This window comes from Epinephelus moara, chromosome 14, assembly GCF_006386435.1.
Source record: "Epinephelus moara isolate mb chromosome 14, YSFRI_EMoa_1.0, whole genome shotgun sequence".
Classification (NCBI taxonomy): Eukaryota; Metazoa; Chordata; class Actinopteri; order Perciformes; family Serranidae; genus Epinephelus; species Epinephelus moara.
Window position 1 is genome coordinate 8,122,298 of NC_065519.1, and position 23,574 is coordinate 8,145,871.

A 23,574-nucleotide genomic window follows, 5' to 3' on the forward strand; every position below is an offset into this window, starting at 1 on the left:
TTTAAATTGAGTAACAAAATAAATCCTAAATTAAAACAGAAACACACACAAAAGGTACTTAGTTACACTCACAGGAGTTAAATGTAAAGGTAGTTCCATCTAAAAAATACAAAATAACAACCTCAGCAGGTGACTTGTGTTGCTGCAGTGTCACCTTTAGATGTGTAAAGAGACAAACTGACTCAGAAGTTATGAAACAGTGCCTCTTTATTTTTTCCGCACTCACTCCAAAATGCATATTTACATGGCATGCCACATCAATACAGGAACTGACTATGGACACAATCGATAACACATAGAATCTGCTCTGGGAATTAAGGGCAGGGGAAGTTATCCCATGAACAACCAACCAAGAGATAACAGAAATAAAGAAACACTTTTATTACTCGGCCAGTCATAGAAAAGGGTTCCTCTTAAATCAGGTCGTTTCAAAGACTTAAAAAGTGATAAATATCCAGTTGACATGAACCGAACATTTCACATCTGCCCTGGAGGGCAGGCTCGAGTCCGAGGTGGTGATCGTCTACACTCCACAAAAAAAGTCATGAGGCTGTTAAAACTCCGGATGGACCGTAAGGGCAGATGATCACACGTGTCGGGGGGGGGAAAAAGATTTACAGTAATTCATCGTTGGCGAGGACGAGCTGGTCAATTCTGTAAAATATCCAGTCCAGTAATTTCAAAATGCCTCAGCAATCTAAGTCTTCTAAGATAGTGTCCGTACTCGGGGTCATAATCCGCAAGTGCTGCGTCCTTTCAGAAGAAGAAGAAGAAGAAAAAAAAAAAAACCTGGACTCCAGACGACCCAAAAAAGGGGAAAAGACGTTAAATACATAAAAAAAATATATGCGTTTGTGTGTGATAATGCAAAAAAAACAAAAACAAATATCTGGACAATTTTCTTCTGAGAGAGATCCTTTAAGAAAAATGTTGTCTTTGCTCAATCAGTATTTCCTCTGTGTTCAGATAAACAGTCCGTTGTATCAACATTCATACATGTCCTTCGGGAATCATTCACACACACACACTCACTCTCTCAACCACACACACACACACACACACACACACACACATACAAACACTCTCTCTTACGCAGCCAATTACACATGCAATGTGGTTTCTGATTGATGGACGACAACATCAGATCAGCCCCCTCCTCTTCTTGTAGTCTTCCAGGTTGAGGGACCTACGGGGAGCGCCGTCCTTCACGGGCAGCGCGTTGGAGCTCACGGACAGAGACTTTGCCTCTGCAGAACACAAGAGTAATATTAATACTTCTTGTTTCTAACGTGCTGCGGTTAATGTTTACAACCACCTCTGTACCACAGAGTAAAATCATCTCACCTGCATTGGGAACCTGTAGGTCGATCTTAACGTCAAAATCATGAACTTTAAACAAGTCCTCTGAGAGGTCAGTGGTTGGCTTGGGGACATCTTTGTCTTTTGGGTTTGGTTGACCCTGTAATATCACAAACAGAGCGAAGAGAGATTTAGATACTTTGAAGTATATTTCCTTCTGCAAGTTATTCTCTGCATTTATGTTACAAAACTTTTAACAGAAAACCGTTTTCTCTGTTAAAGATGCATTCAAAAGCTCATAATTACTGATAAAATGTTAGATCTAGTGTAGCCTTAAAATGTCTTGTTGGCTCTCAAGCCATTAAAAAAGTCTGCATTTATGTCTAGTGATTACTTCTGCAGGGAAGTATTAGGGCCAGACATGAGGGGGGAAAAAAGAGGAGGAGAATTTTTATGAGAATAAAGTCAAAATGTTGAGAATAAAATTGAATTTTCACTGTTAATGCCACACACAAGAAAAATCATAGTAATCATAGTAGGAAAGGGTATTTTTGCATTTTGAAAGTAAAGTTTAAATGTTGAAATTGAAATGTCGAGAATAAAGTTGAATTGTCGAGATATAAATGAAATGTAAAGAATGACCATGGCATGTCAAGATTAAGGCTGAAAAGTAAAAAATAAAGCTGAAATGTCGAGAATTAAGTTGGAATGTCGAGATTGAAATATCAAAATTTCGATCAAAATGTCAAGAATAAACTTGACATCTCAAAATGAAATTTGAAATTTTAAGAAAAACTCAAAATGTCCATTTGAACTTGATATCTCAAGATTTAAGTCAAAATGTCTTGAATAAAGTGGAAATGTCAAGACTGAACGTGATATTTTAAGAATAAAGTTGAAATATGAATAAAATCAAAACCTCCACACTGAACTTGACAATTTAAGATTAAAGTCCAAATGTAGAGGATAGAATGAAGCTGTTAAATAATAATACCTGTTGGGAATGTAACTGAAATAGGAACTTTCCCGCACTGTAAATGGAAATGTAATTTGGTCAGACCACTCGAGATTACAGTATTAGAAATTTTAAATTGTTGGTTTGGTTCAGATTCTCTTAAAGTCCAAAGTTGTGTTTACTGGGGGTCGATCACAAATACCAAACATATCCAAATGTGCATTTTCTGTTATTATCATGGGTCTAATAACTGTCTGTTGAGTTATCCTAAGAAAACAAAGCCCTGGATTTGAAAGAATGAGTTATTGCAATGGTGGAAACAGAATCTTATGAATGTATGCTCAGTAGAACAAATGGCTATCAGGAGAAAGGAGTATCTCTGTAGGACTGGTTATGGACTCATATCAAAATGGAATATAAGCCTACATAATTATAAACCTGCTCTGTGACTATGTGACCCTGTAGAGAGATGTACGAGGACATATGTGTGACATGTTATTGCTTATTACTGTTTTCTTCTGTTTCCTTTAAGACTTATTTGTTAATTTTTCTTTACGTACGGGAGTCCAACTCCATGTTGTAGAAACATTTCAAAATTGAACCTGAAACGTTGAGAATTAAGTCGACATGCAGAGATAAAAGCCAGAACACAGAGAAAAGTCAAAATGTCTAGAATGAACTTGACAGTTTAAGATAAAAGTCGAACTTTTGAAAACAAATCAAACTGCATAGTTTAAAACAAAAAGCCTTGTGTAGATGAATTGGTGAAATTGTACTTTGGTTTTGGTAACAAGGACATTCTCTTAATGAGCATAAACACAGTGTGGTAGTGGGCTTTAGGACTCTGACGAGATTGTGCTGAAAACTGTCTGTTCAGAAGGAGGAACCACACACACTTGGAAAAAGCGGCAGCATTTGTGCAAACTCAAGAAGCAGCTGGTGACAGACAGATGCAAGGAAACTGATGGTTACTGCTGCGTGTAAGACAGCGAGAATATCTTGTATCACAAGACAGGATTTGACGGGCAGGGAGCTGACTTTATTCTCAAAATTTTGATTGAATTCTCAAAAGATTTAGCAGGCAAACTATACTTGTGAGGAATATTTTTGAGTCTTCAGAAAATCGACTGTTACTAAGAGAGTTCATTTTCTGACGTCTTCAAATTCAGACAAATAAAACAAAGCACGCCTTGGCTGGTGCAACAGGAAACAGGACGACAACCAGGATTTGGGCAGTGTTTGCACCTCTTGTAACAAGTGAAACAAGTGAACACCTTAGAGTTCACACTCCAAACATGTTATATGTGAAAGCACTGGGAGTGTCTCTGAGTGTGTGTCCTGCTCACCAGTTTGTTCTTCTCTCCAGAAGAAGGATCTTGTGCTGACCCAGAGCCGTACTTCTGGTTCAGGTGAGCGAGAATAGCTGCGTGGACTGACGGGTCTCTGGCCTGTAAAAATCCAAAAGGAGCAGGTCGACAGTTTAGATTAGATTCAGCGGTGTTTATTGTTTTCTTGCATATAAGGAATGCTGCGAGTAATAATGACAGTAATCTTACATTAGACACCATGGTGGGTTTGCACTGTCTTCGTGTGAAAGGGTCCATTTGTTGGTTTTTGGCATTTTGTCCTTCAGCCTGTGAGAAAAATAAAAAATAGGCAATTTCAGCATTTTATAATCAAAACTGCAGTAAAGTCGACACAATGTTCTGGAGTCGTTCACAGGGGGTGTGTTACTGTGAGACACACAGAACACTCTGCACACTGCTGTGAGTGGCTTTAAGTGAAGTGCAGCATGACTGAATACTGTCACAGTGGAGAGCTGCCACGTTAGGAAATCATTTGAGGTTAGGCAGTGTTTCAAAGTCTTGGTGGAGAGTAAATACACTATCAGAAACTATTTGTCGACAATTTGTTAAGGTGTAAACTGCCCTTCCTGCCCTTCAGTAACATTTCTGTTGTACTTATATCACACCCCTTCAGTGCAAACAGAAACTACAGGATGTGAACAGGATGCAACATGATTGTTTCAACAAGCACTTCCATATTCTCATCTTATATTCTAACACACACTTTTCACTTAAATTATAAAAGCTTTATAGCAAGTATGTGCAATAATCAATTGCCTACAGATATTTTATCATCCCAGTCCTATTATTAAAACAAGAAGGTGAAGGAGACACTTACCACGAGAGCTTTCTCAGATTCAACAATGTTCCAGCTTCTGTTTCTCTGATTGATGTAGCTGCGTGATAAAAAGAATCAAAAACAATTTAGTCTTCAAACACAATCAGCTCCAACACAGAGTCATTATGTTAAAGCTGGAGTGCAGAACATTTGTCTCCCCCCTCTGTCAGTGAGAGCAATTACATAAACACTGTCGATGCATTCTATGACGTATGCCTGAAGGTGAGCTCGCTGTATCTCCCCCGCCCCCAGGAGTGCTCTCTTTAAGTCTTTTCACTTTAATCCTTCCTCTGAATGCCAAGTTTATTTTTTATCTAGAGCATCCACTCCAGAAACATTTCTTTGGTTGACATAAAACGCATCATTTCAGGCGCATGAACCCGGGAAAGATGCCACAGACACCAAAACTCTGATATACAGCAAAATACAGAGAGCTTTGGCAGCAAAACGTGTAATTAGCATCGTGCGAACTTGTTTGGCAAGACCTTGAGTGTAACAGTCGTTCATCTATATAAAGTCCTGCACTCCAGCTTTAAAGACTGTGGATTTTAAATATATGACATGAATCAATCCTCAGGTATATTTCCATCCCATGTTCATGTTGTTTTTCAGTCCTTTACAACCACAGGTCTGAAGCAAGGATCTCTATCCAGTCTTATTACAAAAATAACAGCAGAGAGGTTTAAAAGCACTCATAAGTGTAGCTTGTGTACCTGATGGCAGAGATGTTCTTGGTCCTCTGTCTGTCTAGTGCTTCTGCTCTTTCCTCCAGCTCGTTCAGCTCATCCTGGATCACTTTCACTTTGTCACCATCTCCGCTCTCTTCTGCCATGGCCTTCATTTAAAACACATAAAAAGAGTCAGTAAAACTCTCAATAGTCACGAACTGATGATAGATTCAAGGTCACGACACATTCTCTCGACAGAAACAGTCATTTCCTTTACCTTATCTTTGAGTAACTGCGTTTTCTTCATGGCATAATTCGGAGGTGCTTTTCGGAATCTGTCCTTCTCTTTAACAATCTGCAGTGAGACAGAGGACAAAAAATGTTTTGTTCCACTGCATCATGCCCGGGCACTGAGACATGAGTTACAGTCTAGAGAAGCAGACTCACATCCTCTATGTCTTTGTCGTTGAACTTATAGTTCAGAGCTTCTTTTATGGACTGCTCCTTTTTGGTGATTTCGTCGAGAGTCGGTACCTGCATTCCTGCAACAATCATCTGGAAAAGAACACATAATTAAAACCGCAAATTTAAACTTAGAGCCATCTCTTTTGCCTCTAATTGATTCATCAATAAGTTGTCAACTAAACTGCAGTTGAAGCTACATAGGTCGAGTCATTTAAACTGACATTAGAGATTAGATTCAAAACACACTTACGGCCTCTTTCCACTTCATGAACTCATTTTCCATGAACTCCTGATTCGATACAAACTCGAGCCTGAAGACCCGCGTGTCACCGCCATGCCTGAGGAAGACATACAATCATATGGTCAAATTTTTGGTGAGCAGAGGTCCGTTAAGTGACTCTCGATTACCTAGTTTAACATGTATCTGTAATTTTACACCAACCTTAATTGTAATCCCTTGTTTGTTCGCGTTGATCCAAGCTGGTAAACCTTCGCCGTCTCCACCACATCCACAATTTCAGCCACCTTTCAACAACAAAGGAGGACTTAAATTAAATCACACTTCGCTAATCAGACTTTATTTATGTAAATCTATTTTTAAAGAGTGCCGAATCTTCACAAATGTTCTGTAGAGCCCAAGCTTACCCTATAAACCGGTTTACTGCTGCTGTTTCCAATCCCTATCCTCACGAAGCAGCCAGTCACAGTCTTAGCGAAGAAGGGCATGTGGCACCAGCGCTCCAGCTTGTGTCTGGACAGGCGGATCCTGTTGAGCTCATCTGGTAGTGAAACGGGTTGCGACTTCGGTGGAGTTTCCTCTTTTCTGTTGGCAGAACACAATCAGACGTTATTTGAAATCCAGTATAGTCCTCTGATGAAAGTATTAAACCACTTGGAGCAGAATGAAACTTACTCGTCGTCATCATAAGATGATGAACGGGAACTGCGATCACTTTTGACTGAGGATTTGTCATCGTCTTCCTCTTCTTCCTCCTCGTCGTCAGAGTAAACCTCGCTCGTCTTCAGGGGCTGACGTTTGGCCAGCAGTTCTGCTGCTCACCGAAGAGATGAAACGTCAGCTTTTTGGAACAGACTGAATTGTCACAACAATCAGGTCATAAGAAAAAAAAAGTTACACCAACCTGTTTTGTTTTTCTTCTTCTCGCGCTCAGCTTTGAGCTCCTCCATGGCCTGGGACTTTTTGTCAAGTTTTTCGTCGCGTTTGGATCGTCTCTCCTTGTTGTGTGACATCACCTGGAGAGAGGTGGATATTACAATCAGACACAAAGACAAACTCAGGATGAAGAAGAGGTGTAATGATGCCACTACATTAGCCGAACTTTAATGCTGATTGAATAAGCAGGAACAATGCAATCAACACTCAGACATAGGCAAAAGACATTATGACACAGCACCCAAAAAAACAGAGATGCACCAATCGCTCAGCTGGTGACAGGTATTTGCTGATTTGCAGCTTGTTCGGCCATGACCAGTGACCAGCAGGTCAGTCTCAGATATAGCCAATCCTGTGGCGATCAAATTTACATGCCTGCACCGCAAGATGATTAATGTCTTGTGCACAGCAGCACAGACAGTAACCGACTATTGTCACAGCTGCTGCAACCTGTTCTCATTCCCAGGTCGTCAATTACCGATGCTCTGTCACACCCTCCATTAGCGACTTATCAGACCCTCTTTGTGACTTTATTTCTAAAGAGCAACTACCAACAAATGTAGCAACTGTTTCAGAGTAATCACATTGACTGACTCTTCTGCCAGTAGCGCGGGGTCTCCCCTCTCCTCTGGTGCTGTGGCATGCACACAATGTGGAGCAGACAGGAGGAGAGGAGACGCCGCTCGCTGCTACAGTGGGAGTTAAGATAATAGTTGGTTCTATAATCGGCCTACACACACAGTATAGAACGGTGTTTTCTCTGGTATGTAAACAATTTGAGCATGTAAAGATGTGTTGCACCTGCTCTCTTCTGGGAAAGTAAACACGTTAGATAAAGTGGGATATACTGCAACTCATTTACAGTTGGATTTTATTTGTACAAAAGCTCTGTACAGTAACCTGGAGCAAATTTTATCTCGAGTTTGAGTGAGCGTGAGAGAAGGTCCTGTAATCTGGTCTACGTTATCGATTTGAATTAATTTTTTCAATTTCAGAAAAGATATCAAAATGGTTGTGTATCCTGTCAATTCAAGTTTTGGAAAGAAAGGAAACTGGAATTGACCAAAATCACAATCTACAGGTCAGACATCTTTTAAAAAACATTGAAACTGGATAAGATTAAGGTACAATCGGTGATTCTTTATCAAAAAATTGACATTTCTTTCTTCTTCTTTTTAGTTTTTAAAAAGCCTCCAGCATGACTCTTACAATGGTGCCATCAAACAACACGTCCATTATGGTTCAAAATGTCTCTGAAACTGGACTCACCACTTGTGTGTCTTGAACCTGAGATTGCTTCCTCTTCTCTTGCTCTTCCTCCTGCTTCTTCTTCTTCTCCTCTTTCTCCTTCTTCTTTGCCGTCTTCAGCTTCTTCTTAATTTCAAACCTGTCGAAACAAACATAGTCTTGAATAAACAGAAGCTCAGCTATGTTAAATTACCAGACTCACAGAGCATGAACGCTTTCTCATTTTTATTACAAACATGTTGTTGAGAAATAGGAGAAAGTTGAGAAAAAGCAACACAGGTGCTCTTTTCAAATAAATGTAATGTTCTCTCTTAACTGAGATTGATTCTTCACATCATCCCTACTCACCGTCTCTTTAGCACCTCTCTCTTCTCAATTCTGTTGAACAGCTCCTGTTCTCTCTCCTTTTCTGTCATCTGCTCCAGCCGAGCTCTGTCCTCCGCGTCTCCCATCAGGTCGTCATCGTAGCCGTCCCTGAACACCTCGTCCTCTGAGGAGTCCGAGTCGGAGCTGGAGGACGAGCTGTTGCTCTCTGAATCAGACACCTCACCTGATAAAGAGCAATTAATCGGCACAAATAGCAATCATTCAGCTGAGATCAATTCTGGAGATGACAATAACAGCAACCTCAATAAATTCTACTAATTAGGCAAGGCAACTTCAGTATTTTTCAACCTGGACCCTTTTTTCCCATGTTTTCATATCTAAGTGACTAATAAGAACATTGGTCCAGTCCTGAGCAAACAAGCTGCAATGTATTCCCTGCTGGCAACTGAACACCATAAAATTACGTCCACTGGACCTGGACCTGTTTCAAAAGTTGTTGTTCCCATTAGTTATTTAGTCAAAAAAACATGGAAAAATAGGGTCCAGGTTGGAAAACACTGAGGTTACCCTTTAGCTCCATTGTGCTCTGTTGTTTTATGTCTTCTAAAAAAATCTGTGGACAACTTTTGGCAGTGAGACATGCATTTTAAAAAGATAACAAGTACTTGGAAATGACATTGTACTTCTTGTAACTGAAAAATAAAGGCAGCCTAACAGCAACTCGTGATGGCTACAATACACCATGTGTAGTTTCACTATGTGGCAATAACAGCTTCCTTCAAAATGACTAATATGATTTAGTACAAATACAAAAGACAATTGGAATGTGATTTAAATGTTTTTCTCTAAAGTTTTTAACATGTTTACAGAGCTGCTTATATCTTACCGTTTGTTTAATTTGTCATTGTGTTCAATTGAATTAAATCTTTTAAAAGAGATGCAATAATGCAGGGTGTTTATTCTTGCCAGTCATGTCTTAAATCATCCTGGATTTTGACCAGAAGATTTCCAGAACTTTTTGCTAAAGAGTTTTCCAAGTTTTCCATAACTAAGTGGACTCAATGTATAGCAGCACAAAGTAACACAAACAAATGGCAGTTGAGATGTTACACTGTGTGCCAGCTGAGGATAAAGGGGATGAGTGTGTGAGTCACCTAATCCCAGCCACCTGATACCGGTGGATATGGCACCCTGGTGACATGTGTGTAATTTACAGTTAAGAATGTGTTGCCACTCTGCAGTTTGCACTTTATGTAAGATGCCATTAACCTGAGGACGTGTGTGTCAGTGTGCTGAGCTGTTAGTTGGCATTTGTACAACTGCCACTACAGCCAATTCCTCGACTCTTATCAAACATAGTTACTGAAACGTTTCTGGTTTTACACGCAGGCATTACGTCAGCCTGCTCGTAGAAGATATAGAATATTTTTCCCAACAATAGTGGAGACGTACCCTCCTCTGGTGCAGAGCTCTCAGCTGAGCTGTCTCCATCTGAGCTGCCAGACGCCGTCGCTTTGTTCACCTTCTTCTTTGTGGCGTTCTTCTTCTCTGACCCTTTCCCTTGCTTAACCTTCTTTTTGCCTTTGGTGCCACCCACAGTCCACTGGAAAAAGAAGTGTAAAATTCAGTTTTGGTTATCAAACAGCTGCATCTGACAGAGAATAGTGGTCTATTCTTTTGGTTAGACAGTATTTCTGGTTAACTTCAAAGTGCTTGATGACAACGTAAGAACTGTGACATGTTTAAACTCTATTTTCAACAAAAAACAAAGTGTTTTAGAGCAAATACAAACATTGACATACCTCATCATCGCTATCGGATGTCTCAGAGTCTGTAGAAGCTGCAGGTTTGCTAACTGGCTCTTCCTGATCACCCGAATCAACCCTCTTCCTCTTTGCCAACGATAACAGCTCCTGAAAATGACAACAAGGTGATGTGGTTCAGAAAGAGCGCCAAGTAAAATCACAATCACACAAAGAGATAAAGGCGGGAAAATGCCTCCTGCAAGTGTAGCCCTGCTCGTACTCTGCAATAACATGTGTCTTCTTGGATGAGCCAATCCTGTTAAGTCATCTCTAAATACAGGTGTAAATAAACCCAAACTGCACGTAGGATGCATTGGAATCCATTTTTTTAAGCCACATTCAGGGGTGAGATGCATATGGCCCCCGATTATATTTAAGAGCCGACTAGTCAACTTCATAATATACATATAGCAGGACAAACTTTACAAACACAGCTGATTGCCAAGACAAGGGCTTGAAAGCTTACTAACTCCAGACTGGGCAGGAGCAAATGTGTATTTTTATTAAGCAGCAGTTAGTTTCCCACAGAAAAGACAAAATGTGAGCAAAGATGCAAAATCCAGTCACAAGCTGTCATCGAATAACATCCCGATGGCGAGAGTGGGCCATAATTTGTCTCATGTATTCATGCAAAACTTTGATTCAAGATACAAGTTCTTATCAGGGCCTGAACACATTTGAACAAGATCATACACGAAAGCAAGAATGTGAAGCTAAATAAGATAACCGTGAAAATGCATGGACACACAGCTGATTTTCCCGCTGTAAAAATTTATTAAAGCTGCAGTCCGTAGAGGTGGCCTTGAAGCAGGGATGCACAGATCCAGTGCACTACATCACATTAAACAGTTTCCTTGCTTGTGTTATTATATAATTCAGTGTTGTCAGAAATTAATCATTTTCTGATGTTACCCCTTTTTTTATTTGAAAGGTTTATTTCCTGCAAGTTAAGATTTAAGGCTGAAAAAATCCCCTGATTTGCATATCGATTTATTTTGGACTTAAAATACTGATTTTTTGAAGAACCTTGTTTGTCAGCTTTCCAATGATCAGAAAAGCAAAATGTTATGTTTATTTTTGAAGAACATATCTGCATCTTTAGGTGAGGTCGTCATCCAATACGGGTCAACTTCAAGGGCCTGTGTCTCCTGAATGGTTTGGTCATGCTGGTTAGCCAAACCACATTTTAACACGCTCTTATATAGGTCAACAAAGTTTTGCTCAAATGAAAAGGGGTGAGGGCAGGAAAGGATTGGTTTCTGACTCAGGTTATCGTGCCACACAAATCTCAGGCCTCACGTTACTTTGCATAAACATGATTTTAATGAGTTCCACACATTGAGCTCTGCAGATTTCAACAACACTGCCAGAGACAAAGTTGGGTCTCTAACACATTCCCATCACTCCAGTAATTCAATACTGCAAATATTTAACCTGCATACCTTTCCTCAACAAGATGATCTCAAAACATAATTGTAGAGAACTGACCAGCTTTGATACACACAAATTTTTTTTGATTTGAGCAACCATGGAAACAAGGCTTACTGAACTTCTCTAAACCCTGTCTGGTTTACAGGCTGTCTGTGAGCACCAACTATGTGTTTGTGTACTGTCAGGTAATGTAAACCGGGGGCTTTAATGGTGATCACAGTAACTGAAGAAGTAGACATGTACAGCACGTCAGACTGACATGTTGGACCGGTGAGCTCCTCAGTCAGCTTGCCAGCACTTGTTTGTCAGCGACGTCATTGAGCAGATAAGGCTCTTCTGGCTATTTCAAGAGCGACTCCACTACGGCTCCAGTGTGTACAAACATACCCCGTTGTCGTTCACGTTGAACGCCAACAATTAAATCCCCAGCTCGGGCCGTTGTCAAGCAGCTTACTAGTCGAAACCAGTAACAGGCCCGTGGCGCGGCATTTTGGTGGCAACATAATACTGCATGATTGCTCGCGTTGAGTGTATCTCTCGGAATGTAACCTTAACGTTAGCATAACTTAGCTAGCTGATGCTACGACGCTGCCATCTGTACAACCTCACACTTACACCGCACACAATCTCACATATAACACAAAACCACTGGAGAAACATTTAAACATTTATTAGTCTTTGGGAAATGCGTGTTTACTGGAAAAGGGAGGCAAAGACTGTAAATAAGATAGGCCCACACTCGGCTTGTTCAAGCGAGGCAAACCACAGCGCAGTCGGTTAGCATACGTTAGCTTCACCTCAAAGTGTTGTCAACTTAACCAACGCTCAGGTTGTAAGGAAATAATAAAAAAGGCGCACCTACCTGATCTAAATTATCGTCGCTAGCACTGTCCTCAGAGTCAGAGTCAATCACGACTCGACCTTTCCGTTTCTTTACATTCACCATGATTAGCTGCGCGGCTAACCTGCTAGCTACCTCTGTGTCGTCTATATGTTAGAGGCTAGCCGTTCTTGCTATCCAGCTAGTTGGCTCTGCAGTCAGCCACACAAAGGCAGCACTGAGCATGCGCGCTCCTATAGAAACCTCGGCTACTGCTGTGTTTTATACATTTTTCATTGAAATAAAATTCACATTTATGTTTGTGCTTATTAAATTAGTTTTTTAATATCATTCAAATAAATAAAAACGCCTGGCAAAGGCGCGAGGACATCGACAGTTAGCTATGAGTGGAACTATATATTTACTATGTGTCAGTCAGGACAGGAATCTTTGGTGCACTAATGTTACAGCTGCATTCAAGGTCCACGATAAATCAACCTTTTACTGTTGTACGTTAAGCTGTAGCCCCGTGTGTTACGTGTCCTGGATTTACAACTAAATGTACACAACCAGTTTATTGATTGTTTCATTTAATAACAGTGTCTTGGATAAATAAATTGGTGGTCGAGTTAAAGTAAAACAGGAACCGAAGTCTGAAATATCCATGCGTCACCTTCAGGTACATCGTGAACACAGTAAGTACAAACAGATTGTACTAAACATACATTTAGTATCATATTATCATCAGAGTAATGTGAACCAGGTAGCCTTGGTCATCTTTTGTAACCTTAGCTATGTATTTAAATGTTTACAAGATGGAGTCATAACGTGTCTGTAATTAGCGACTTTATTATGGCTGTATAATTTATTTACTCAGTGGAGGTGTCAGAATTATGGGAAATTCCATTTAAAAAAACAGATTAAGCTATACTGAAACAAAAAAAAAAGACAAGTTAATCTTTACTCAAACTCTTTACCATGTGTGTAAAGCTCAGACCAGCAAATGCTCTGTATTTCTTTACATGTGAAATTAATTAACAGTTGATTAAGTAACACAGGTGGAATAGATGTACAATGTCACAGTTTTTTTCAAAAAATAGATACATGATAGATATGCTCAACGTTGGATTTTTTGCAGATATCTGATATGTCATAACCCATTTGGCCGGTAACTGATATCTATATCACTTTTTTCCCCACCTAATTTTAGTAATCATCAAGTCCCTTCTGTATTATGCATGCGTATTCTTATCATGATGTCCCACCAGCAGATGGAGACATGAAATACAATACCCTTCAATGTATATAATATTTATTCAATGTGCAAATTTTGAAAAAGCATGTTGGCTGATTAGAACAGCTCATTTTAAACCCTGTATCGGCCAGTATCGATGACGTGCCAATATTACTGTGCATCCCTCATAATTTATCACCACTGGGGAAACCCTAACCCTAACCCTAACCAGAAAAGGAAAGAAACACAAGTTTAACACACAAGAGCTGGCATATGAAGACATACTAAAACTAACATAAGTGTCTAATTGACATTAGTGTAGCTAAAGAGCCTGCCAAACCACTAAAACAAACAAAAAAAACTATAAATACAATGGATCAGTTAATACAAGTCGAATCATGTGTGATGCACCTCTTAACAGGACCAACAAAATAGGCAGAACACAGATAGGATAACAGTTTTAGCACTAATCTGAGATGTGTTTCATAAACCAAATAATAATGTAAAGACTATACATAATAATAGCTTGCATTTTTTAATTGCGCCTTTCAGGCAACCCAGGTACGCATTACACATATGGAAAAAACAAACAACATAAGAACAGAGAATAGTAGTAGGAACTGTCAAGCCACTTGAATAAGATTTCTTTTAATATTTTGTCTCTTTGTAAATCTAAAACAAACTTAACTTTTATAATCCATTTCCACACTGAGTCCAGTGCAATAACAGCATTTTTCTGTATGTTTCCCATCAGTGAATCGTCCATATCACCACTGAAATGCCTCTGCCAAAGATCACACGTCTCCCCTCAGCGAGGCTGCTGAGCTCCGTACACCATCACCAGCTGCTCCTCCTCCCCTCCATCACTCCTCTCAGCGTGCCCAGAAGAGCTGTGAGTCAGGGTGAATACAGACGACCCGGCCAGCCCAAAGAACACAAGTTCCCATGGCAGGGGATTAACTTTAGCTTCACAAAGGGTTTGGAAGGAATAAAGAAGAATTTCACGCTGCTGAAGAAGGAGTTTACCAACCCATGGATCGGTCCGGAGGGTAAACCGATTCTTGAGCACATGTTAGAGCAGAACAGAGTGATATGGGAGTTCAGGGGTCCGGAGAGCCTGGAGCAGTGGACGGTGTCCTCGGATCATGAGATAGGAGGTCAAAGTGAAGCTTTCTTGAAGCTTGGCAGAAACAATAATACCTGTTTTCTGTACGGGACTCTGAGCTCTGCTCCTCCAAAAGATGGAGAGACACGATACAGTGGCTACTGCACCATGCGCTCAAAGCAACAACTGGTTAGTGCCCTGCTGTTTCCTAAAGTTCGTGGAATCATACATTCACTTCTAATAAGATTGGGAAGTTATTCTAAAAGCATCCTGGGCCATTGAGGACTCTGAGGTGGAGACTCTCATTTCAAATATATTCAAAGGGGCAGTAACCCCAAATCAAGTGTGTGAGTTGCAGAGTGTTTGAGTTATTGGTCGTAGAGATGTCTTCCCACGCTAATATAATGAAACTAGATGGCACTCGGCTTGTGGTGCTCAAAGCACCAAAAAAAACCAACAATTGGAAAAACTCAGCATCAATGTCTCTTTCCAGAAATCATGACTCAGTTACTCAAGATAATCCACAGACCTTGTTGTGAGAAATTTCATGTGGGAACTATTTTATTTCTACCAAACTACACTCACCACCTGTATCACAGCGCAGAAGGAAGCGTGCATCTACTGCTAGCTCACCTAGCACCACCAAGCTAGCTAATAGCGAATATGCGAATAGTGAATGAACGACCCACCCTAACCTCCCTATGATTGGCTAATACTCATTGCCTTTGTTGGTTGGATTTGTTAGGTTTAGGCAAGAGGAGTGGGATTGGATAAGGTTAGGGTAAGAATGTCAGGGTGAGCCATTCAGAGGCCTTGATGTGAGCAGTTTTGTGTAGGAACTCTTTCTTTCTACCAAACTATACCCACCAACCGTATCACCATGCAGAAGGAAGAGTGCATCTACTCATGGACGAGAGGCTTGTGCTCATGACAGAGCAACATGTAAACATTAATGGCGTCCTCTGCGTGTATTTGCAAATCCTAAAATGGTGAAGGAATGGCCCCCCCTTACCCTAACCAATCCCACTCCTCCCACCAACAAAGGCAATGAGTACTAGCCAATAATAGGGAGAGTAGGGTGGGTCATTCCTTAACCATTTGCAAATTAGCGTCCTCCTTGGCTGAGATGTAACCTTAGCTAGCTTGGTGGTGCTAGGTGAGCTAGCAGTAGATGCACACTTCCTTCTGCGCTGATACACTTGGCAGGTGTAGTTTGGTAGAAAGAAAATAGTTCTTACGTGTCACTGCTCACAACAAGGTCTGTGGATTATCTTGAGTAACCAGGTCATGATTTCTGGAAAGAGACATTGCTGTTGAGTTTTTCAAATGTACTTTTTGGCGCTTTGAGCACCACAAGCCGAGTGCCATCTAGTTCCATTATATTAGAGAGAAGGCAGACATCTCTAGGTCCGATAACTCCAAAACCATTGCGGGTGGCAGGTAACTAAAACTCTGTTTACCAACTGCTATTGGTATTCATTTCAAATACACGACACACCAGCTGAATTTACCGACTAGTTTCTCTTCCTTCTCTGTGGTTTACTGGTGCTAGTCTGCACTGGAATGAAAACCTGCCCACATCCAGTTCTCAACTGCTCTTAAATTCATATAGCTGTCAGTTAGATAACTGATACAGCCTGTCCCTCAAACATTTTTGTCTCTCCTAGATGTCTTTCGATAGAAAAAAGCACTACGATTGGTCCAGTTTCAACACCCTGCATCTACGTGTGCGCGGTGACGGCCGTCCATGGATGATCAACATCGCCACAGAAACATACTTCTCTCACCAGAAAGATGACCTCTACAATTATTTCCTGTACACCAGGGGAGGACCCTACTGGCAAGATGTCAAGGTGAGCAAAAATAAATCTTTATAAATTTTCTGCAGGGAAGAGCTGATAAATGTATGTTGAAAAGAAGTATCACAGAATTTGGAGAATATTGTTACCGCGTTTGCTGCAATTTTACTCGTGGGAATAGCTGGCGGGGTTTTTTTTGTCTAATACACAATGTAAGCAGTCATTCTAATACTTAAGCGTTCCTCATCTACAGATACCTTTCTCCAAGTTCTTCCTCACAAGTCGTGGAAGGATACAAGACGACCAGCATCCTCTCTGGCTGGACAAGGTAGAGCAAAGAAAAGTCAAACTGATGTAGCATCAGATACATGAATAAATCAAGCCAGCACAAAGTTATACTGTTAAATACATATGAATCATTGCCTTTGGATATTTTTAACCTGCAACTGTTGCGGTCTAACACATTTTGCTCACCTATATTCACTACATGTGTTTGTATTTACAGGTAAACACCATTGGATTCACCTTGGGGGATAAAGCAGACGGTCCGTTCCAGCTTGAGATCGATTTTATTGGCGTCTGCAAAGATTACGCACACACAGAGGAGTCTGCCTACGAGGTCTACAAGAGGAACCCGGAAGTTTGAGAGCAACAGCTACAACACTGCACATGAACTGCTTTGAATACTGGTGGCTATATTCAAACTGTCAAACAAATGTGCCACCTTCAAGTGGTGGAAAATCATTTACAAGCAATTCTTGTTAACACTGTAAATCTGGATTCTAACACAAACTGTGATACGTATGTAATGATGGGCCATTTTTTTACCTACAGAACATGTTAGAGCCATGAAGTATGTTTCTGGTTATGTCTTTCTGAAGGAGATTAAGTACAACAACTATGACCCTCCAATTTCAGGACAGTTATTGAGACAAGCTTGCTGCTCTTTCACAACAAAATCAAGTTGTTCCTCATGTCAACAGTCCAAATGTTAAACATTATCCTGCAACAGATAATGTCAACCAACCAGATCTTAATATTAAAAAACATTTTTTGCAGGACATTTTTCACTATCACATCACAAATGTGCACAAATGTCAAAGCAGTACAGTAAGGAAAACTGCAATGCAGCAAACTTTAATTAAAACTGTAGAACGCAGACAAGGATTTTTTTCTATCAATGTCTTTTTAATCCGTTTTTGCCTCCCAGAACAAAAGTACCAGTTTGCAGCAAAGCGTGACATTGATTCTCTACACATCAAAATACAAAAGCAAATCAACTTCATTTATCCCTAAAATCGAAAAACAGTAGATAGATGCAGAAAACGTTAGCTTCCTAACAGTATGCTAAAAGAGACTGCAGAAATTAAAGCTTCAGCTGCAGACAACAAAATATTTACACTGGAAAAGCAGGCTGTACAAAAGGTCTGTAAACAAGCGCGATATTTTTACATCATAACAAGGCCTCTTCTTGCCCCGAGCATATTCTCTTTCTTCTGCTTCCGGTCTTCGGTATGTTTTGCTCTCCTGTTCTCCCTAAAATAAGACACAGAAACATCCATAAGAGGCTGATGCTCAGAGAGAAACTTGTTATGGGAGATAAGCCAGTTTGTATTTTAATTTTAGAAATACCTTGTCTGGACTTGGTGCTGTTTGTAGTTTTTCTGATGGGAGTTTACGATCAGCGACTTGTTTCCTGCCGTATTTTCTTTGGTCTCGGCAAACGGCTTCAGTTTACCTATAGAAGAAAATAAACCTTCAGGGAATGGTCTGTCCACTGATCCTACACTTCAGAGACATTAAAAAGCTGTTTGTACCTGTGTGAGGTTTGTAGCTGAGTGGACGAGACAGACTGGCCTTCAGATCAAAAGCTGGCTTCTTTTGTGTTCCGGGGGTCGTTGTCATACTCGTGTTGCCGGTGAAAACGAATGGTCCTGGAATTAAGGGGGAGAAAAAGGTCATTCATGGAAGCTCTGCATATCTATAGGCAAATTCAGATATAAATCCAAAGATTAAAATGTTACAGTTACCTGTTTTTGTGGCAGAGAAAGTGGAAGTCTTGACACCGTTGGGCTTTCCTCCATCTGTGGTCTCCTTCTGTGGGGTGCTTGAGGCCACGCAGAGTGACTTGCGTGCTGGCGTCTTCACCAGCGACTTCTTGTGCTCATTGTCACGTGTGGCTTCAGAGAACCTGCAAACACACGTGATTGTTAAAGCATCACATTGAATACTACATACAGAGTGCCAAAAAGGTGTGTTCATCCCCCTTTTAAGTTTTCATGACTCAAAGGGCATTTAATGTGAATTTTTTGACAACAGCCACTAGAAACAGTCACTTTAATGTCAGAGATAAAACAGGGGGAATGCTTCTACTGCAGACAGAAGTAGTGGGCAGTCTCTTATGCAATGAATTGTGATGTACTTTTGCATTTTTGTGTGACTAATATCAGTCATAAACCAAAAGATGCCCAGCCCACATGGGCATACATGACACTACAAAACATTATAAACAAGAGCAATAACATCATGGTAGAAACAATATCTTTAAAATATCAAACATAAAATGCCCTCATACCCGTTGGTAAGCATTTGAGACAAACTGAGCTAACGGAAACTCTTTGTCTGTATACAGAAAGTCAAGTCTACATTCATCAGACCTGGAAAACAAATCAGGACATTCTGCAAATAATTTAAGGAAAAGCCAAAAATAGAATAGTAGAATAGTGAGAGTAGATCAAGTAATCTTAACTACAGGGTCTTTTTTGGTTGATCAGCATAAAAAAAGCCACACTAAATGCCCTTTGACTTAATGTCATAAGCAATAAAATGTTATGGAGAAGATAAGGTCAAGGCAGAGAGCAATTTGTCCGTATGAAAGTGGCTGAGAGGCCCAAAACTTTACCCGCAACGGCTGTTTACTTGCTAAAGTTCTTCGAGGACTGAATAATATTTGGCTGTAGAAATTAATTTCTGTCAAGCAAAGGCCAGAGAAAGAAAGAGCTGCTCACCGAACATTGATCCTGCGAGAGGAAATGACAGAAGGTCTGAACGGAGCTTCTTCCTTCCCAGCAGGTTTGTTTGGAGGAGCTTTACTGGCTGAGAGCAACGTTTTTCTGCGTTTCTCCTCAGCTGGTTTCTTATTCAGCGGGACAGGGCTGAACACGGAGGCACGACTCTGATTGGCCTTCTGGAAAATATATACAGGTCATCAGCTTCAATGCACTCTGTAAATAGTCAGTAAACTGCAATGATGAACAAGTGGTGATACTTACCACCTGAGCTTTGCCATTAACTTGCTGCAGTTTAGTTTTGTCCGAAAGCTTCTAAAAATACAATGGAATATAAATTCAAAACATGCAAAACATTAAGTTAATGTACAGATATGACATTTAATTTCTTTTCTGAATAAAGAAGCTTTAGTTACCTTCAGCTCTTTAACTGAACTTCTGAAGCTCTCAATCTGCTTGGTCTTTCGCTGGACATAGGAGTCAATCGACTCCATCTTGTTAAAATGTGCTTCGTGGAGTTTTTTGAAATCTACAGAAGAGACACAATTTACAAAAATAATTTTGAGAGTTTGAGGGGGAAATCTACTTTCTTACTGTTCTGTGGTCGCGGACTTTTTGGTTCAAAACCTGATTGTGATTGGAGTGGAAGCAATGAAGAAACAAATAACTTACTAGGAGTGACAGGCTTCAGCGGTGGCTTGTTCTTCTGCTGACGCCCCTGGTAACGAGGGATTTTACCCCCTCGGGATGCTTTGGGTGCTTTTTCTGGACAAAGACATTTAATATATTTAAATGAAGTAGTAGTATGTGATTGCAACTTTGTGCTAAAGTCAACAATCTCTGAAGACACTGGCTATTCAAACCAAACAAATTAACAGTAAGAAGTTTGTACCACTGACCTGTATCACCACGTACAGGTGCTTCATCCTTAATGTCAGGCTGCTGCTGCTGCTCACTGACAGTGTCCTGGGGCTCCTCATTAGGAGGCTCAGCTTCACTTTTGTCAGAATCCTTGGCAGAGGACACCTTTCTCTTCTTAGACACAGCCACTTCAGTGCCACCCTGAAAGGAACAGTTGTTTGACTTTTTAATCCTCATGAAAGCAAGACTATGTAGCCCTACTGTGCATAGGGATCCTAGTACCAACTTTGCATATTTGAACCAATAAGAAATGGAGGATACACATGCACAAGTTGGTGCCATGTGTTTGTGTTGAGGATGCTATGAGGTGTGGTAAGTTACCTCTGCAGCACTTGGAGGTACTGTGGCATCACTCTCATCCACTACTGCAGTATCAGAGATCTTTCTCTTGGTACCGTTTCCTTTGCCTCGACGTGTGTTCACAAACACAGTGGGGCTGGAAACTTCTTCCTCGCAAGATGCCTCTTCATTCTCCTGGACACTGTCTTGTGCCGCAGTTTCTTCTTCTTGAACAGTAGTAAGATCCTTCTCCTGTGCCTGTGCAAGTCAGAAGGCAGGTTTTAATACTGACTTTGAAATGAAATAGTATCATTAACCAGTATTAGCTTGAGTTTACGATACCTGCTCCTGCTTCTCCATGTTATCTCCTTGTTCATAATGCTGCTTGATCGCTTTCAGCAGTTTATCGGCCTGTTTTCGGACACAAAGTGTAAAATAGTTGAGTATATTTCGCCTAGCTACACACGAAACCAAACGTTAGCTCACAGTAACCGTTAGCGTTAATTGCACAAAAAACTTCGCAGTATTTCAAAGTTTATTTTAAAAGTACGACTCCATTACCTTCATGTTCGCTTTAAGACCGAGCGTCTTAGCGATGCTCCTCAACTCGGCATATTTCATGGAGTCCAAATCCATGTTGTTACAATAGTTTAATCCGTTTTGTGAGAAGAACTCAACATACACACGTTCAGTTAGTCAGGCACGGTGAGCTGTGGCAGCGCCCGACGGTTAAAAACTGCTCCGATTCAAAACACAGCAGCGGGAGGCGTTTGATTGGCTGCTGCGTGGGACCGGATGTGCCTCTCAGCCAATCAGAGCGCAGATATATTTTTGTGTTCTGCCCATTGTCAACATGAGTTCCATCAGAGCGTCGTCAACCAGTGTCAAGAGTGTGCAGTCAAACAAGACATGACATCCACCTGGAAATATTAGAGATGATTATCTGGATTCCAGCACATAACAATTTATTTTGGTCCTTGTTGACAATTTTGCTAGAGAAATGCACATGATATGAAATCAGTTAGATCAAGGTATTAAATTAAAAGGGAAAAAACAAACGGGAAACCCAAAAATATCCTCTTTAGACCTAAAATGTTGTTTGGTCTGAATTTTTAATTTGTCCTAGCTATTTGGTTTCAGCAGGACCCAAAAAAGTATGAATAAAAAACTCAACATTGGCAACAATAATTAAGTCCCAGTGTGCTCAAACAAGACAATAATAAAGTCCCAATGTCTTCAAAGGAATACTTCTTTCTTAGTGTTGCTAAAATTGGTCAAATTTGTTGCCATATCAAACTACAACCTTCATAAAATAAAGTTTTCACCATTAAATTTGATCAGGTTTTGGACCTTGTCCACTTTTGCGTCGGGATCTGCTGCAGACTGACTTGGCAGAGATGGCTGCCATCTTTTTTTTACATGGATCAGTGTGTTGTGCTTCTGCTGCCACTGGATGGCACAAAAAAGTGTCCAAGAATGAGGACAACAGGTGTAAGTTACGCAGAGTACACCCAAAATGTGATGTCCTCATATGAGGACACAGGGTCTCACGAGGTTAAAAAAAAGGTGTAGACTGAAGCTTAAGCTTATTATACCAACTATTTTTACTTAGCATATTCTCATGAGTAACGTATATATACTACTAAGTTTAAGTTATGCAAAAGAGAAAAAAAAAACATACAAAAAATATCATAATAAAAAAGGGGGGGTAGAAGGGAACAATTTGGCAGACAGATTTGCAATAGATGCAACTAAAAAATTAGAAGCCAACATTCAAGGCCTCCTACATCCAACCCAGAGGATCCTGCCAACCCAATTTACAGTCTTGGCTGCAGATTACAAACCTACTGAAAATTAATACCAAGGCCTCCAACAATGTGTGTGTGCTCAAAGAAGAAGCCTCACTAAATTCAAAAAGGTACCATTTGCTATGTGCAGCCCTTGTAAAAGGCAAACTCATCTGTGTCATGGTTTTCTTCCTTTCTTTTTTGTATAATAGTCAAACGTATATGCTTACTCTATAAACTCTTAAAAAAAACTATGAAATTATTAAATTAAATGAATAGTTTCTGTTTTTTGTCATACACAGATTCAGATCAAGAGAACTTTATTTATCTCAAAGGAAATTCTTGTGCCAGAGAGTGCTTCAAATTACAGTGACAGAAATTACAGAAACAACAATTAACATTCACAAGCAGTAATAACCAGAACAACAATCAGTTCCCGGGGTCAGGGTCACTCGCTGGGCCCAGTTTCAAAAACAATAGAGCATTAAATATCTGGAAAAAAATATTAGTATTATTATATTATTAAAATGCTCAAGTAAACAAGATTTTATTGATCTATTCACTGCCCTTTAACTGTATTTGTGCTTTGGCAACACATGTTAAATGTTATACCGATAAAGCCTATTGAATTTAATTGAATTGAACGCATCAAACTGGAACTAAAGAATTTACTACAGTAGAAATAAGGGCATGTGGAATGTATAACATAATGTATATTTACATTTTTTGGAAAATAAAGGGCTTAGCAGGAGAGCACACTGTAGGCATTTGGCCGTTCCGATACACACCACATTCACAAGATGGCGGTAATGCATCTGAAAGCTGTTCGCCAACCGCCATTAAACAACAGAAGAAGAAGCGCCAACATAAACGATTTAAACAATTTAAAGCGGTTAACATTTAAATTTTCTTGCTTAGGGTGAGTAAAAAAAAGTTATTTTAGCATGAGCTAATTTATTTTCACTTTTTTATGATGTAAAATGTTTACAACGATTGTTCTGTCTTTCGCTGTATATCGGCCTTTCTCAATTCCTCCACACGGTGGCGCTGTTACACCGAGCAAAC

General features: G+C 40.2%; 3 protein-coding genes across 3 annotated transcripts; 1 reads left to right on the forward strand and 2 right to left on the reverse strand.

Annotated features, from left to right (window-relative positions):
- Positions 1-189: 189 nt before the first annotated feature.
- rtf1 (RTF1 homolog, Paf1/RNA polymerase II complex component) lies at positions 190-12,599 on the reverse strand. The gene is made up of 18 exons (XM_050062906.1): positions 12,419-12,599; positions 10,123-10,233; positions 9,773-9,923; positions 8,342-8,543; positions 8,015-8,132; positions 6,714-6,825; positions 6,485-6,623; positions 6,217-6,394; positions 6,014-6,096; positions 5,822-5,909; positions 5,554-5,661; positions 5,384-5,461; positions 5,152-5,273; positions 4,439-4,496; positions 3,811-3,888; positions 3,601-3,702; positions 1,345-1,459; positions 190-1,247 (listed from the first exon to the last, which is right to left on the reverse strand). The coding sequence occupies exons 1-18, from the start codon at positions 12,500-12,502 to the stop codon at positions 1,141-1,143; spliced, it is 2,034 nt and encodes a 677-aa protein (XP_049918863.1). The 5' UTR covers positions 12,503-12,599; the 3' UTR covers positions 190-1,140.
- A 237-nt stretch (positions 12,600-12,836) lies between these two features.
- Positions 12,837-17,587, forward strand: ndufaf1 (NADH:ubiquinone oxidoreductase complex assembly factor 1). The gene is made up of 5 exons (XM_050062913.1): positions 12,837-13,071; positions 14,365-14,904; positions 16,383-16,568; positions 16,768-16,842; positions 17,020-17,587. Exons 2-5 carry the CDS (start codon positions 14,389-14,391, stop codon positions 17,158-17,160), a joined length of 918 nt encoding a protein of 305 aa, XP_049918870.1. The 5' UTR covers positions 12,837-13,071; positions 14,365-14,388; the 3' UTR covers positions 17,161-17,587.
- Positions 17,588-17,620: 33 nt separating this feature from the next.
- nusap1 (nucleolar and spindle associated protein 1) lies at positions 17,621-21,465 on the reverse strand. Its single transcript, XM_050062907.1, has 12 exons — positions 21,284-21,465; positions 21,065-21,133; positions 20,765-20,980; positions 20,422-20,584; positions 20,195-20,287; positions 19,939-20,051; positions 19,787-19,837; positions 19,523-19,701; positions 18,545-18,705; positions 18,332-18,448; positions 18,147-18,252; positions 17,621-18,050 (listed from the first exon to the last, which is right to left on the reverse strand). The coding sequence occupies exons 1-12, from the start codon at positions 21,356-21,358 to the stop codon at positions 17,963-17,965; spliced, it is 1,431 nt and encodes a 476-aa protein (XP_049918864.1). The 5' UTR covers positions 21,359-21,465; the 3' UTR covers positions 17,621-17,962.
- Between the last annotated feature and the right edge of the window lie 2,109 nt (positions 21,466-23,574).